This window comes from Artibeus jamaicensis, unplaced genomic scaffold (assembly GCF_021234435.1).
Source record: "Artibeus jamaicensis isolate MK-2021 breed Jamaican fruit bat unplaced genomic scaffold, CSHL_Jam_final contig_729, whole genome shotgun sequence".
Classification (NCBI taxonomy): Eukaryota; Metazoa; Chordata; class Mammalia; order Chiroptera; family Phyllostomidae; genus Artibeus; species Artibeus jamaicensis.
The window spans coordinates 6,147,140-6,164,548 of NW_026521939.1; the positions used below are offsets into that span (position 1 = coordinate 6,147,140).

Below are 17,409 nucleotides of genomic sequence, written 5' to 3' on the forward strand. Positions count from 1 at the left end.
GGCGGAACAGACCACCCTCGCGGGCCGAGAGGCTCGCGGTCCGCGACCTGGCAGCCAGTCGTGCCAGGGCTTGCTCCTCTGCCTTTCTACCCCCGCTCCGTGACAGGTGGGGCTGCGGAGAGGCCACCAGATCCCCGCCTCCTCGCGGTGCCTGCCGGGAGTCCTAGCGGCTTCCGTTTGCTCCGGACTCCGAAACTTCAACTCCCGTCGGCCCCGGCGAAACCGCAGCGGGGCCGCGCGGACACTGCCGGAACTCGTAGTTTCGTCTTCTGCCGCGCTACCTAGCCAGCAACGGGAACGCACAGGGCCGAGAACTACCGAGGCGAAGGTACGAGTGGCAGCGAGAGGTCGGCCCGCGCCCGGCGTAGGGTTGGCGCTGAGGCGGTCGGAGGTGATTGGGGTTGGGTGGGAGGAGATTTGCTCGCACACACGAGGAAGGTTGAGCCGCCGCGGCGAGTGCGGAGTCGGGACTGGAGCTGCCGCCGCGACCACGCCAGGGACTGTGTCGCTAGCTCTCGGCCCTTCTTCCTCGCTGCTTCCAGGGGTCAGCGCGGCCTGCTCTTTCTCCGCCGGTCGCCCCCGCCTCCATTTCCCGCCCTCTCTCCATCACACACACGGCCCCCCCGATCATGGATCCGGGCAGTGGTGGTGGTGGCGGCGGCGGCGGCGGGAGCAGCAGCGGCAGCAGCAGCAGCGACTCGGCACCCGATTGCTGGGACCAGGCGGACATGGAAGCTCCCGGGCCAGGCCCCTGCGGCGGCCCCGGTGGTCCTTTGGCCGCGGCGGCGGCCGTGGCAGAGGCCCAGCGTGAACACCTCAGTGCGGCCTTCAGCCGGCAACTCAACGTCAACGCCAAACCCTTCGTGCCCAACGTCCACGCCGCCGAGTTCGTGCCCTCCTTCCTGCGGGGCCCGGCCCAGCCGCCGCCACCCCAGGCCGGTGCCTCCGCCAACAACCACGGAGCCGGCAGCGGCGCGGGAGGCTCTTCGGGTAAAGGGTCGGGACTTGGGGCAGCCTTGAGACTCCGGGAAAAGCCAAGCTGCGAGGGCGGGAGCAGCGGCCCGGGGGCCTGGGCCCATCAAGGATGGGGTGGGGATGCGTTATGGTCTAGCGGCGCGCCTTGCAGTGCCCCGGAGACCTGGGACCTGGCGGCACGTGGGGCGCTGACAGCGGCGTCCGGCGCCGGCAGTCCTGGGTGGGGCGGCCCGGTGCCGGGTAGTCGGCCTGCGTGCGGTGGCCGGGGCGGAAGGCCGGGCGGGGCGGGAGAGGCGCGCTGGGGACACTGGCGGGGCCAGTGGCCCTCCCTTCCCCTAGGACCACAGTCACCCACTAGAGGTGGGAACCGTATGGAACCGAAGAGGGGGCGGCAGTGTAGTCTGTAACAACAGGCCTAGGAGTGAGGACAGATGGAGTCACAAGTCCGTTGAGTGGGCATTGAGAGGTCCGAGGAGCTGGGGAGGACGAATGCTTGAGTTTTCCCTTTACCTCTGGCCTAGGACAGAGAGCGTCTCTTGCTGCAATTTCTATTATTGAAACTAATTACGTGTTAAATATCTATGGGCAGCGAACCGGCCTGAAGGAATCCCAAGATGCATTGCAGCCTTGTGATCCGGCCGAAACTGTTGGCTGTCAATACAAAGATCTTTTTCACCCTTAGCATTTTATAAGCTTGTAAAGTTCACAAAATAACACAAAGTTAGAGTACTTGACTTAATGTGGGTAGGAAACTGCATTAATTTGTGTTAATTAAGTGGGACTTGTACTTTCTCCGTCGGTGACAGGTTTAGAATTTTCAGTGTGTCAAAATTGTTTTTGTTATTCATGTTGCTTGGTATAACGAATTCACTTTTCTCTATGTTCATGTGTCAGTAGTTCGTCTATGCAGACACTTGAGCATTTGTTATAACTTAATAGTCACGTGCTGTTCTGACCATAGACAAGCTTTCAGTGATTTCAAGTTAAGTTCGATCTTTAAAAATCTTCCTGTATTAAGGGAATGCTTCCGTGATAGCGTGCTTTCAGGTACTGATTTGGGAGGAATATCAATTGGGAGAACATAAGTATTCTCTCTGTATAAAAGGTGCTTCTTTTGGGAACTGTCAGTAGTGGCTTAAAGAGAAAAAGAAGAGGGCTGATTGTCCTTGCAGTTTAGCCAGGGTATGGAACTGGATCATAACCGTTCCCAGCAATTTGTGAGAGCAGATTGTTGATTTTTCCTTTAAGTTTTATACTGTATTATTTCTCAGGTAAGTGGACACATAATAGTGCTCTACTTTAGTTTCTTCAGAAACTTTGGTTCAGTTTTCTCTCTAGAGGCAAAAAGAGACTTTGGAGAAACACTTTTGCAAGTATGTACATTTGTGAGTACATAGTTTGGATTTGGTTGTTTATTGACTGGTATTTCTTTTACTTGTGTGGGTGGTTGATGTTTTCCCTTTGAGCAGGGAAGTATAGCTTTTATTTCTTTGTTCAGATCAAGCCACTTTGGCTAGTTAAACTAGTCCTCTTACCAGCTCCCTAAAAGTGCCTGTTCGCAGTGCCTTATCATGCCACATCCCTTTTATCCAGACATTTTCTCTTTTGGCTCTCCCTCCTCACTCTAGAGCCACCAGCACCACTCTGGTTAGACCTATTTGCAGTCTATCTTCCATCAGCCATCAAGGGATAGCTGTCCTTAGAGCAGTGGTCTGGAATGGTGGTCATTGTTGAGTGACTTAGGCATTACCTCTTACCCAGGAGAATGTTTCCTCTTCCTGGTATTTGCTAATTTGCAGTTTTAATCACTTTCTCTATGACCTACTGAAAGTTAAAGATGTAAAAATGTGTAGGGAAGTGTTTATAAGAAAAGTTCTTACATTATGGTCAACTTTTTCATTTTTATCAGAAACCTATTTCAGTCTTACAGACTTTATCAGCTGCTTTACAAAGTGTCAGTTAATGTGGGATAACTATTTGAAAAAGAGTGGGTTTTTTAAGTTGAGGTCCTGAGTTTTGTGGGACTTTTGGATTGCTGTACCAGCTCATTCAGGTCCATAAAATACCATCAGAGCAGAAAACTATGCTTAGAGAAGAGTGGGGGGGGATGGAAACAGAACTTTGTTGAAATTTACAAAGGATGAACCATAATGTTTGCAATTTTTTTATAGTGAGAAATTAAACTTGTTTAATTTGTAGGGCTAACTTGTTCCTTTTTGTTGTTAAGCCATAGCTGAAATTTGTGGTGGCTGTGTTTTTAGACTGGATACTAGAAGAGCTCTTGAAGTAATCTAGAGATAGAGCACTAAAATGAAAAACTTTTAAAATATCTCTGTGTAGGATGAATATGTCATTTCTTTTGAAAATAGGCTAGTTTCTTTTCTCTTTTTGAAAATCTATAGGAGTGTTGCAAGCAATCAGTAGAGGAAAATGCTTTTAATTGATTTTTTTTTTTTGAAGAGTAACATGCTTTTGTACAAAGTGTCATTCCCCTTCACTAGAAGGCTGGCTGCTGGCTACGCCTGTTTCCAGGCGTCCCAACTCGGGATTCAGTGTTGACCTAGAATCTCTTTGAATATTTAATACAGGCTTCCAAAGACATGATTAATAATTATACCATTCAGGTATAATTCATTTTAGTTCATTTCTCTACAGATGGAAGTAAATTGGCTAGACAATGCTCTTTAACGTAGAGATCCTAAAATGAATAAAAATATAGGAGACAAGGGTAATGTGTACTAGAACAAACGTTTTCTATGATAGAATGTATTTATTTTATTTTTTAAATTATTTTACTTATTTATTTAGAGAGAGGGGAGGGAAGGAGAAAGAGTGGGAGAAAAACATCAATGTGTGGTAGCCTCTCACGTATCTCCTACTGGGGACCTGGCCTGCAACCCAAGCATATGCCCTGACTGGGAATCGAACCGGCGACCCTTTGCTTCACAGGCCTGTGCTCAATCCACTGAGCTACACCAGCCAGGGCAGAATGTATTTATTTTAATTTCCAGTTTGCACTTTGTTCACAGCTGTTTTTTTTTTTTTAAATGAGGAAAAGGTTTAGCAGTGTTAATCAAGGTTACATGGTGTATTAAGCTCATTTGGTCTGCTAATTACAAAATATTACAGCTGATAAACAACAGAAATTTATTGCTCACAATTCTGGAAGCTGGAAGTCCGAGATCAGGGTGTCAGCCTGGTTGGATAAGGGCCCTCTCCTAAATAGACTGTTGACTTCTTGCGTTCTCATAAGGCAGAAGAGGCAAGGGAGCTCTCTGCCGCCCCTGTTGTAAAGATGCTAATCCAATTCTTGAAGGCTCCGCTCATTAGAGCCCTCCACAGGCCTTGCCTAATACCATCACTTCAGGTATTAGAGTTTTCAACCTAAGAATTTGCAGGGTGGACACAAATATTCAGACTACAGCACTTGAATTTTAGAGCATCTTGAGCTTCAAAGTATTGGTGTAGTGTTCTTTCCACTGTTCCACCCTTAGCACCTTTCAAAACTCTTCCATTACAAAATACAGGTATATACTATACCTGTTGGCATAGGATAAAACCAGCAGTCTTCAGTACAGGTCCCCAGAGGAGGAGTATTTGTCTGCGAAGTGTAGCACCTTCTATTGTGGAACTTGAATTTTAAAGAGAAATGTTTGTTTTGTAATGCTTGGTTTCTACTGACTGCCTTTTTGTGGGGGATGGATTTTCTTTTCCTTTTTTTTTTTATTGATTGACATATTCATATAGCCTTTTTAAAATGTACTTTTCAGTGGTTTTTAGTATATTCACAAAGTTATGCAGTATTCATTACTTGGTAGATGCTTGTTAATCACGGAATAGTCTCCAGGGTGGTATCTCCAGAATAGAGAAGATAAGGGATCAAAGTGGTAATGCTTGTTTCCTCCAGGACTCTTACACTTTATTATTATTAACCATTACCTGTTGGCTGATAGATAATTTTAGATTGATAAGATTCTTGACTTTAGATTTGTTTCCCTTCTAAGACTGAAATGCCTTTTTTTAATAACAATTGTAATATAAAGGATTTTTCAGGCTTCTGTGTGACAGTGAATGGAGTAGAGTATGCAGGAGTCAGGGAAAAGTATGGCACCTGGAGTGTTTTTTCCCCCATACCTTGGCCTACTAATTATTAGTTTATTGGATTTTGGCTCTTGTTTCATGATGTTACATGCTTGAGTGACTTGAGCAGGAGAGTTTAGGGAACTACTGCTGTGCCATGTTGAACAGTTTTTAAACTGTTAGAAATTTTTATTGGGAAGAAACTGCTTTGAATCATGGCTTTTTGCATTCTTTGTCCTTTATTTTTCACTTTTTCTGGAATTGTACTGCATGAAAAGGCAGCAATTAAAATGTATCAAGCAAGGTAGGGAAAATACTGTAGAGGACAGATTTTAAAAGCCTTGTTTTACTTGTTTTAGTTTACAGGGGAGGAAGTGTCAGTATTGAAATAGTATTATCTTTCTGGTTGAAGAGAAAGGAAAAAAAAGATTTGGTAACCTTTTGGGGTGAGTGAGCAGTATGAGAAAGGAAATTTTTGAGATGTGAATCCCTGGTTTTACTCAGATATATGTATAGCAGTTAATGAACTGCCTACAGAATGCAGAATGCTGTTTTAGGCACTTGTAATGACACCACCAAGATGAGTCTAGAAAGGAATCAGATTTAGCCTAATGGAAAATACAACATAGTAAGAGGCCTGCCTATACAGAGGTTGTGGAGGACTTTCAAAGCTAAGAAGAGTAATTGTTCACAGGTTCCTTTATGTAAATAATTTCAATCCTACCACCTAATCATGAAAGTAAAGATCTATCTATATTATAAGTGTTGTGAATACCTTAAGTTTTCTAAGTTTGCTAGGAATTTGCTAGAGTTGAGTTTCAGGTATCTTTTTACATTATTTGTCTCTTTCATATTAAACAGCAGTGAGTTTGGTTATTGTTATTCTGACTGGTGTTTCTGTGGAGCATGTTAATTTAGAATATCATCATTATGGTCATAGTTCTTAGCAATTTTTGGGAAGCAAGAATTTATTTACTGGTTGAAAATTCTTGATTGTTCTAAGAGCCTCAGATTCCTTTTTTAGCTGTCAATTGTTGATTCACACCAAAGCTTCTTAAGAGTTTTGCCTTTGTTTTCAGTAGATTTTAACAAAGCATTACTGGGCTATAGATGTATTTGTTTGGGTTTGTTTTGTGTTTTTGTTTTTCGTAAATGGCTTTGCTATAAGGAAATTTAGTTGTTATAGTACTCCAAGTTGAACCAGGTCCCCATCATAATTCTACTTTCTAGGTGAAAGAAACAGTAAGGATTTTTTGAGCATCCTTCACTAGCCTGAAAGTGGTGACACTAAATTCCAAACCAGGTTATTGCATGTCACTTTACTAGGAACAATAAAACATTCACCTTAGAATGTCACTGTGGCAATTTCCTGGTTGACTATTTCTATAGAACTCCAGTAGGTTACCCTACTACTAAGCAGTCTTTGTTTATCTCCTTTGGGTGGCTGATTTTGGTTGCAGGTGGCTGTTTTTCTGTTACCTTTGTAACTTATTATGGCTGTCTGAAATAGTTTTGGTTTGTATATTTTAAATATACCTCAAATTGTTTTTAAAGTATAGTGGTACCTCGGTACACATTGATTCATTCCAGAACTCCTGAGGAGTGCCGAAACCAACAGATACCAATTGATAAAACATTTTTTTTTCTCTTGGGGAGTGGCCTTGTGACTCATACAAGTTCTGGCAAGTGCGATGAGTTCCAAGCAAGCATCGAGTGCTGAAACATTTTTTCTTGTCAAAATACTACAAGTGCAGGGTTTGACAAGTTCTGAGGCCGATGGGTACTGAGGTATTGCTGTATATAGAGTATAAAATCATAAATAAGATTGCTTTTCAGAGTTCTTTGAAAAATACAGTGGAATTTTAGTTACTCTAGAGAAAGTCTGATCATGTTGATATGTGTGGCATTGCATTCATGACTGAATAAATAGGTTCTTAGAATGTTAGGGATAGAAGTGACCCTAACAATAATACAACCTTATCATTTTCAGATAAAGAAACTATAGCTTGGAAATGCTAAGTGAATGCCTAAGGTCATTCAGAAGAGTTAATGACAGTTGAACTACAATCCAAATTTGCCAACTATTAGTTTGGTGCACTCTCCACCCGGGTATGCCAAAAGCTAATTACTACAACCAGTATGGATTTTCTGAGAGTGGCCTTGGAGTTTGCCTTTCTTATATTTAATTTCTTTCTCCCATTTTCTGATGTATTTTTTAACTTACTGAATTTATTGGTGTGACATTGGTTAATAAAATTATATAGGTTTCAGGTATATAATTCTATAATGCATCAGCTGCATAATGTATTGTGTGTTCGCCACCCTAAGTCTTAACATTTCATTCTTAAAAGTTTTTGTAATTATAATGGGGTTTTGAAATGCTTTTTGTGATAAGTTTATTGAGCAGTTACCACATGCTTAATACACTCTTATTTTTACAACAATCTTTTGAGGTATAGGCACTGTTGACCCATTTACAGATAAGAAAATTAAAGCTCAGAGAAGCTATAAGTAAATTATTGAGGTGACATCCAAGAATAAATGGAGGGACTAGGATTAGAATGTAAGTCTGATCTGAAAGCTTATTCTAGTAATAGTGACTCTGCTAGTCCTTTTTTTTGTGACTGGATATTAAGGGATCTTTTTTCTTCAGACCCTGGCATGAGTTTGTGGACTACGGCACAGTCTCCATGTCTGTCTCAGTAGTAACAGTGACACTGTCATAAGTAGGCAGTGTTATAATTTAAAGTAATATTTTGACATTGCCTCTTCCTGCATTTTAGGAAATGATGATGGAAAATACTTTAAACAGCTCTGTTCACTGTCTGTAGCATTGTGCCTTTTTATTTTGGGAGGGTTAGATAATTAAATCAGTACCACAGTAATTTTATGTGTTCTGTGGTCTTTTCTTTCTGATGATGTGCTTTTACTATTTTCCAGTATTGTCTGTGGGAGAAAAATACCTCAGTGTGCAATTCTGGTAAGACTGTATGGTTACCTGAGTGCTAGAGAATTTTTATTTCTTACTCAAGCTATACTTTAATATCTCTTGAACACTTTCTTTATCCCCTTCTTAGAAAACTGACACATATAAATTATTTTTACTGTATTTAATCATAATGGAAATGTGGTAAACATAGATAGACTCTAGGGATGGTAAGAAAAGTGAAGTGATAAGACTATAGGGAACTAATGAGCCATGAAAATGAACAGAAAACTGCTGAAGTTAATTCAGTTATATATTCTATATAATGCACTGTGTGAGCCTATGGAAACTATAAGAGTAGAGAGGAAAGTCTCCATATTTTAGAAAAACACAGTCATTCTGGAAGTCTGTGTCCTAGGGATCAAGAACTAAAATAATGTATAATATACGGGTACCTATAATTGAAAGAAGGGTCATATCTTAGAGGAGTTCAGAAGAGAAATCATTAGTCCTTCAGTGTGGTGAGTGAGGAACGGGATAGAAAGGGAAAATCAGGTAAGATAAGTCTGTATGATAATTGAGAACCATGTGGCTATTTAAGTAAATTAAAATTAAATTTAAAATTTAGTTTCTTCCTCCACAGTAGACCTCTTTCAAGTGCTTAATAGTTACATGTGGCTAGTGACTGACATGTTACAGTACAGATAGAGAATATTTCCATCATTGCAGAAACTTGTATTGATCAGAATTGTCAGGTTCTCAGTTCAGTATAAGACTTTTGTGACTTCTGTGACAGCAGTGCAGTTGCTTTTGTTTTTTTCTTTAATGGACACAGCATTTAGCTAACAGGACTGAAATTTTAGTTAGGGTGACCATTTTAAATATCACTGTTTAGTGTGTAAAGAAGATTAAAGATTAATGTTTATATCTAAAGCAGTACAAATTTAAATTGTTGATTTATGAAATATGGATTAAGCACTTTTCAAGAACTAGCCAAACATTTGTGTTTAAAACACCTTGAATCAAACCATAATTTTCATTATCTATCCCATGTATGTGGAATCCCTTTGACCTATGATCAGATCTTTTTTAAAAAATCTATATTCTTTTCAACAATTGAGGTGAAATCCACATAACAATATCAACCATTTTAAAGTGAACAATTCAGCAGCATTGAGTACATTCAGTGTTGCACAATTACCACCTCTATTTGGCTCCAAAATATTTTTGTCACCTCAAAAGGGAACCCCTATCCATTAAGCAGTTACTCCCCATTTCCCATTCCTCCCAGCTCCCGGCAACCATCAGTCTGCTTTCTATCTCTATGAATTTACCTATTCTGAATATTTCACATAAATAAAATTATGCAACATGTGTGACCTTTTGTGTCTAGCAGGCTTATTTCACTATGATCAAATGTTAACTAACAATTTATAAGTCCTTGTTATCATCTGTGTCAAATTACTGTCTTCTGTTAAAATCTTTTCACTTCTTGCCCTAGTTGGGTGGCACAGTTGGTGGGAACATTGTCCCATGCACTCAAAGGTTTCAGATTGGTCCCGGGTTGGGGCCTTTCCAGGAGGCAGCTGATCAATGTTTCTCTCTCTCACATTTTTTTCTCTCTCTCCTCCTTCCTTTCTCTTAAAAAAAAAAACAAAAAACCAATAATAAATTGGTAACTATATCCTTGGATGAGGATTTAAAAAAATCTTTCCACTTCCTCTTGTTTTAAATTTTGTGGTAATTTTCCTGGATCACAACCAACCAGTTCATTAGTCTTCCTTTATCACAAACAGTAGTATTAGTTCCTCTTTTTAATTTGAGGTATGACAGTTTTATTCAAAACTGGTACACTCAGATAACTTTTCCACTGAAATAGAATTGTTCCTTTTTTCAATACTTTACGTGGGTGTTTCTGAACATGGAAATACAACTGGAAAGTATGAAACCCTAATTTCATACTCTTTCACTAGCAGATATGAACCATGCAGGATCTGAGAAGTCAAGGTCTAATAATGGTTATCTGTTTGCTAACCATGAACAGAAGACTTGGGATCTAGTAGAATTCTAAGCCCTTGATCGTTAATAGCCAGTAAAATCTGGATGTGATATGCATTATGAGTAAGAACAGAGTAGAAGCAGCAAGAGAAGGTTGCTTGTGCCTGTGTGAAGGCTGGGTAAAATTATACTGAGAGGTGTAAATTTAAAGAACATTTTGCTGTATCTGTGAGTTTGCTGGCTCATCATTCCAAAATGTCAGTTGGCAAACATTTGCTAGCATTGCCATTAGGTTTATAATGTGATCCATCATCTGAATACATGGAAAGCTTTTTTTTGTGGCCTTTTTTTTTTACTGTTGATTAGCTGTTTTTTTAAAATATATTTTATTGATTATGCCATTACATGTGTTCTATTCCCCCCTTTGTTCCCCTCCACCCTGCACACCCCTCCCCCACCATTCCCCCTTTAGTTTATGACCACGTGTCTCAAGTTCTTTAGATTCTATATCTCCCCTACTATTCTTGCCCCCTATCTATTTTCTACCTACAGTCTATGCTACTTATTTTCTTTACCTTCTGCCCCCTTCTCCTCCTCCCACTCCCCTGTTGCTAACCCTCCATGTGATCTTCATTTCTATGGTTCTGCTCCTGATCTAGCTGTCCTCTTAGTTTGCTTTTGTTTTAAGTGTGGTTGTTAATAACTGAGTTTACTGTCCTTTCACTGCTCATCTTTTTTATCTTCTTTTTGCTTAGGTAAGTCCCTTTAACATTTCATATAATAAGGGCTTGGTGATGATGAACTCCTTGAATTTGATCTTATCTGAGAAGCACTTTATCTGCCCTTCCATTCTAAATGAAAGCTTTGCTGGATAGGTCAATCTTGGATGTAGGTCTTTGGATTTCATGACATGGAATACTTCTTTCCAGCCCCTTCTTGCCTATAAGGTCTCTTTTGAGAAATCAGCTGACAGTCTGATGGGAACTCCTTTATAGGTGACTGTCCCCTTAGCTCTTGCTGCTTCTAGGATTCTCTCCTTCATTTTAATCTTGGCTAATGTAATGATGATGTGCCTTGGTGTGTTCCTTCTTGGGTCCAACTTCTTTGGGACTCTCTGTGCTTCCTGGATTTCCTGGAAGTCTATTTCCTTTGCCAGATTGGGGAAATTCTCCTTTATGATTTGTTCAAATAAGTTTTCCACTTGTGGCTCTTCCTCTTCCCCTTCTGGTACTCCTATAATTCGGATGTGGGAAGATTTAAAGATGTCCTGGAAGTTGCTAAGCCTCTCCTCACTTTTTTGAATTCTTGTTCCTTCATCCTTTTCTGTTTGGCCATTTTTTTCCTCTTTCTGGTCCACTCCTTTGATTTGAGTCCCAGTTTCCTTTCCTTTACTATTGGTTTCCTGTGCATTTCCATTCATTTCAATTAGTTTAGCCTTCATTTGTTCCTCTAATTTGTGACTAAAATCAACCAATTCTGTGAGCATCCTGATCACCAGTGTTTTGAACTGTGCATCTGAAAGTCTGGCTATTTCTTCATTGCTTAGATTTATTGGCTCTGGGGCTCTGAGTTGTTCTTGAGCCGTGTTTTGCTCTGTTGGTGCCTGTTATGTATGAGAGCGGAGCCTTAGGTGTTCACCAGGGCGGGGCCACCCAGGTCGCTGGTTTGTGATGCTGTATGTGGGGGTGGGGTCAGAGAGGGACAATGGTGGTCCCCACTGCTGCTTCCCGCCACTGGGGCCTGCACGGTCTGTCTCACCGCTTGTGCTCGAATGTGTGACCGTGGTCAGCCCTCAGTGAGTCTACCACCTTGCACCCTCAGTGGGTCCGCCTGCTACTCCACACCTGGGATCTGCCCACAGCTGCCTGCTCGTCGCATGCCAGGGTCGGTCCGGTGGATCTTTCCTGCCCAACTCCGCTCCGCTGCTGGCTTCACCCCTCTTACCAGTGTGGCTGAAGGGTTCGTTGTTGTCAGATTTCCATGTAGTTCAGTATTTTGTGGTTTGGCTGCATTTTTGTTGCTAAAACTTTGTTGTTTTTAAACTTGGTTGTGTGAGAAGGTGCAGTGCTTCCACCTACACCTCCATCTTTGCTGAAGTCCATGGAAAGCTTTTTTTACAGCATAACAAAACTGGTCAACTTCTTATTTTTGAGCCCTTTAATATCATCATTACCTATTTATTAAGTATTTATTTATTTATTTTTCTGTTACACTTTACATTCCATATTATTTCATATTAGTTTCAGTATATTAAACATTTAGTTGTTTATGGTACTTGACTCTCGGCCTCTCTGAGCTTTACAAACTCAAGATAAACATAAATGTAGGATGTTTTGGAAAATAAAATTGAACAAGATTTTTCATTATGCTGCGTTATGCATCCATGTGGAAGTGGTCTCATGACTGATGTCACTGTCTGAAGAAGTAAGTTAAGGGTTGGTTCTAGAACTAGGTAGTCAGTTGTATCTACTATTTGGTTTTGAAAAGCTCAGTTACAGTTCAGTAGCTATCTTATTAGGTGATGGAAGAGGAACCTACCATACCAGTCATCCCTTGTTCCTGCTTTAAAATATTTGTACATCATAACTTAGTTTATTCTTACTGATTTGCAACAGAGGCTATTTGAGGAAAGGCAAGATGGCATTTGAATAACTTGGAAAAGCCCAGTTGAGTCTGATATGTCTGTATGGTAGATGGTTAGTCATTGTAGTCTTTCATAGGATTTTGACGGGATTTGAGTGAGGTGGCAATCAGCACATAAAAGCTCAATAAAAATTAGTTAGTGTCAGGATAGTTTGCCACCACCTCCACCCATTGATTTGTGAGTGCTTGGTATCCCTGTCTGGCCCATAATAGACACTCAGTATATGACAAGGTCTGTCTAGAAAGTATCAAGTACCTTCATTGTGTGAAGGTAATTTTCTATGATATGACTCTTACTATTTAATTTGAGAAAACATTAAGTTGTGTAATGGTGTGAAAAATAGATATTTATTGAAGAAGATACAAGAAACATTATACATAGGATAATTATGGCTCAGTCCCCTTCAAAACAGGCACCAGGCACCTTGGGACCTCACATACTTCTCCCAATTGCTATCAGCTGCCCCATCATGTTTTCCTGAATTTCATTGAGTCTGAAATCTCTTCCCTTTCAAAAGTGAATTTAGTTTTGGGAAAAGCCAGAAGTTGCAGGGTGCCAAATCTTGGCTATAGGGGGCTGAGTCACCTGGGGGATTTGGTATTTTGCCAAAAAACTCTGCATGAGACATGATACATGAGTGGGCATGTTGTCATAATGAAGCTGCCAATCACGAGTTGCCCATACCTGTGGCCTTCTCAATCAGCCGAATAGTTTCTGTGGAAGAATGTTCCAACATAACATAAGGTGTGAGGCAGATTTGTTGTTATACTTGCTCAGTCATTCTGATATTGATGGCCACACAGTACACATGCTCACTCAACAGTATCTACTTCCCCCACTGACTAGCACAGTGAAGTTGTCATTGTTCACGCATGCACATTCTAGTCCACTCGCCTTGGCTGCCAGGTCACATGGACGTCACACAGACCTTTCTCATTATAGTGACAATGGCTGGACTTTTTTGTACAGACCTCATATTAGTTGGTAAAATTGAGATGATACTGAATACATGCTAGGGGGCGAAGGCTATCATTTGTTCATTATCTGCTAGGTGCCAGGAGTTATTTGACACTACACTTGGCAATTAGAAATACATTCGTTAATGTATTTTTCCTATTAACCCTTTCAACAATCCTGTCAGGTCAGTGGCATGTCATTTCTGTAATTCCAATGGAAATAATTGCATCTCACAACTTGTTAGTGACAAGCCATGACTTAAAATCAGGAGTCATCTCAGTTCTAGCCTCTTAGCACTACTTCATGCTGCCTCCTCCATCTCTAGGGCAGCATATGAACCTTACTCACTTAGCACTGCCTGGCTTACTCTCAAAGTTACATTTTTTTTCCTTGCCTTACCCATAAACTTTGCTTTGAGATAGGAAAGCAAAAAAAAGGTTAATCTATATTATGTCTGAAGTATAATTCCTGTTCCCTTCTAAACCTAGTTTAAATGATACCCCTCTCCCCCAAGTTTCTGTTAATATCCAGCTAAGCAGTCACATAGGCTGGGGTCATCTTAAACCTTTCACTCTTTCTTCCTACTCCTGTCACATGTTGTGTCCATTACCACTGCACTTAACCCCATCTCTAGTTTCACTGCTCAGTTATCATAGTGGCATGCTTTCTTGTTGTAGTAATGTTGGTCTTTCTGCCTGTAGTTGTTTTTCCCTATCTAGTTTGTCTATATTCTGCCAGAGAATAATCTTCCTAAGTGATACTTGACATGTCACTTGAATCAAAAAACCTTGATTATTCTGTACCTTTCAGGGACAGGAAATTGCTTTCTTCATCATTACTTGGTGGATTCATGTGACTCCAAAGTCTTTGATGTCTTTGTGTAATATTTTGCAGATTCTTTAAAGCAAGGACACTTTCATATTGGAGTATCATTTAGGTTTATCATTAAACATAGTTTGGTATCAATATACATCTCTTCTAGTGATAAGTAGATTTGCAGTGTGGAAACTGGATTGTTGCTTGATTTTAGAATTCTAACACAGAACAAAACTGGCATCATTATAATCACCTTTCCAAGATGTTGTAAGGGCCTATCGATATTTTGAGGATTTTATATGAATTCCTTTATTTTATTGGTATCAAATGTAATTTATTTAAGGATCTTGATGACATGTGACTTAAGAGGGCTAAGCATAGCCTTCTTGGGCTAGAGGTACCAAGAGGAAATTTAGAAAAATAGTGTGTATTTGTTGAGCAAAATCTTACTAATTTGATCTGTGCTGGGCAATACAGTACTTTTATAGTATCTGTGAAGGAAAAGTTTATGAAGTAAATTAATAAGAGAATAAGCATGCTTTTATGAATACCTTTCAGTTTTTTTTTTCAGTAGGTTAAACAGAGACTTCTGATTTCAAAACCTGAGTTGTCCCTATTGGTCTGAATTGTTGAGGTTTTATGATGTTTTGAACTTCTGTTTTTTAAAATGTAAGTAAAATGGATATGTCTTAGTAATTTTTAATAGAACTTATTTCTATTAAACAGCACCTGTGGAACCTTCTCAAGAGGAACAGTCATTGTGTGAAGGTAATTTTCTATGATATGACTCTTACTATTTAATTTGAGAAAACATTAAGTTGTGTAATGGTGTGTAAAGCTAGATAGTGTTTTGTAAATATATATTATATCTCAATTTCTTGTCTAGGTTCAAATTCAGCTGTTAGCATGGAACTTTCAGAACCTGTTGGTAAGAAAATTTCTGACCATATTAGTACAGTAATAAGAAACTCTTTCACTCTCAAGATTTAAGGGGCAAATGTAAGTGTTATGATTATAATGCCTACATTTAAAACTGACATTGAGTCTTTGATGAAGATTTAGAAAGCAGAACTAATTGGGCATTAACACTGCTGTGATAAACTTAGTGATTGCAAACATAAAAAGAATTGAGTAGAGGAATGTTAAAGTCAGTTTAAATAGTTGTATTTGTTCCATTTACTGTATTTTGTGAAAATTTTCTTCACTTTTGTAAGTTGATTACTCTTAAGGGTTTCATATTTCCCTGATGATTAATAAAGTTGATACTAAAGTTATTACCTGCAGAGGAAAAAAATCTAAATTCTTTCACAATTTTCCTATGTTGTGATTTAAAATTTCCTCCTTCTTTCACTGTTAAGGCATCTTGACATTGGAATACCAGGGCTGTTAGGAATGTTAGATCTCCTGCTTACATGTTTGTCCTTATGAAAATGAAGCTTTGTTAGTATAGCAATCTCTCATAGTCTCTGAGTCAGCTCTGATGTCATCAGTGAGGCCAGCTTGAAAGCTATTATCCATTTCTGTTGTGAAAGAGATTTTCTTGCTTATGTATCACCAGACAGTAGGAAATGGAACTAAATGTGCAAAGTTCCATTTTTTGTTTGAAGGTATCTAAGTGTCTGTGTTTTAAAATGTTATAAATCTCTTTTAGAATACTAAGTTAAAACACCTTATTTCAGTAGAAAATGGAGAGACAGAAATGTCCCCAGAAGAATCATGGGAACACAAAGAAGAAATAAGTGAAGCAGAGCCCGGGGGTGGTTCCTTGGGAGATGGAAGGCCCCCAGAAGAAAATGCCCAAGAAATGATGGAGGAGGAAGAGGAAATACCAAAACCTAAGTCTGTGGTTGCACCACCAGGTGCTCCTAAAAAAGAACATGTAAATGTAGTATTCATTGGGCACGTAGGTAAGTTACATTCATAGCTGTGATAAGAAATGACCACACTTATGTGCCCAAAAGCTATTGGGCACATAAAACGGAACATCTTATGTATATAGTGACTTGGAGATGTTTAGTGAAACTGAACTATAACTTCCTAGATTATTCAGCTGGCAGAATAATCTAGAAACAACACTTTGTTCTCAGAGGTCAGGCAGATGAACAATTTTTTAATGGCATGGAAGCTGGAAGAAAATAAGCTTCAGTATTTGTGTGTAATGCATAATTAATCTGTAGTCCACTGATGATGGCTGAGCATATTATGACATCTGTTAATATCCTAGGGAATATGCCTTTTTTTAGTGTGTGAACTTAACCTATTAATTTTATGGTATTAACCTTATTAGGTAGTTTGATCTTGTGGGACATGAGAATTAGTAATTTGGAATCAGTTTGCTGATTTAGCACCAAAAAAAAACCCCATCCATTTGATTTACTTACATATTTAATCATCTGACCTATCCCCAAAATTTTGAGAAGAAAATAATAGAACTATGTCTCCTTTTTTCTTTCCCTTTATCGCTACCTTCCCTTGAATATGATGATACACCATTCTACTTTTTGGTAGCAAGAACTCCTTTGAAATTTGTATAGGAACACTTGTCTCTTTGCAAAAAGTGAAAGGCAGACTACCTAAATGTAGTCACAGCTCTTGGCTATTTCTGCTGTCCTCTGAGGCTCCCCTTAGGTAATTTTTATTCTTTTGCCACTAGACTCTTAGCTGAAGTTCAGGGAGCAAATCTGTTAAAAAAATTCTTTCTTTTGTTCTTTACCGGTAAAGTAGTTCTAAATTATTGGAACTCTAGGGGGACTTAGCAGCTTCATTTTCCAAGGGAGGATTTAACCAGGGCTTATGCCCTAGATTCCTACAGTTTCTGTTGCTTTTGCAAGATTTAATTATATAGGGTGAAAAAAGAGTAGGTGTGCAGTTGTGCATGTGTAAAATAATACAGTAATAATAATAATAATAATACAAGAATAAACTTTCATATACTCCCAGTTGTAAATCTGCTTTTACCCCACCCCATATATACTAAACCATATCTTTCGTTCTATTAAGAGTATATACTGGT

The 17,409-nt window shown here is 39.7% G+C and overlaps 1 protein-coding gene across 3 annotated transcripts in view; it reads left to right on the top strand.

Annotated features, from left to right (window-relative positions):
- Positions 1 to 308: 308 nt before the first annotated feature.
- Positions 309 to 17,409, top strand: part of GSPT1 (G1 to S phase transition 1) — a 34,532-nt gene continuing 17,431 nt past the window's right edge. Inside the window, exons 1-4 of one of the 3 annotated variants that reach the window (XM_037151215.2) lie at positions 309 to 328; positions 15,123 to 15,164; positions 15,283 to 15,324; positions 16,076 to 16,303. In XM_037151215.2, the coding sequence (XP_037007110.1) occupies positions 15,303 to 15,324; positions 16,076 to 16,303 (250 nt within the window). In that variant the 5' untranslated portion in view covers positions 309 to 328; positions 15,123 to 15,164; positions 15,283 to 15,302. Of the gene's footprint in view, positions 329 to 353; positions 991 to 15,122; positions 15,165 to 15,282; positions 15,325 to 16,075; positions 16,304 to 17,409 lie in introns of those variants that run through there. The other 2 variants (XM_037151214.2, XM_037151213.2) reach the window with 2 other exon arrangements.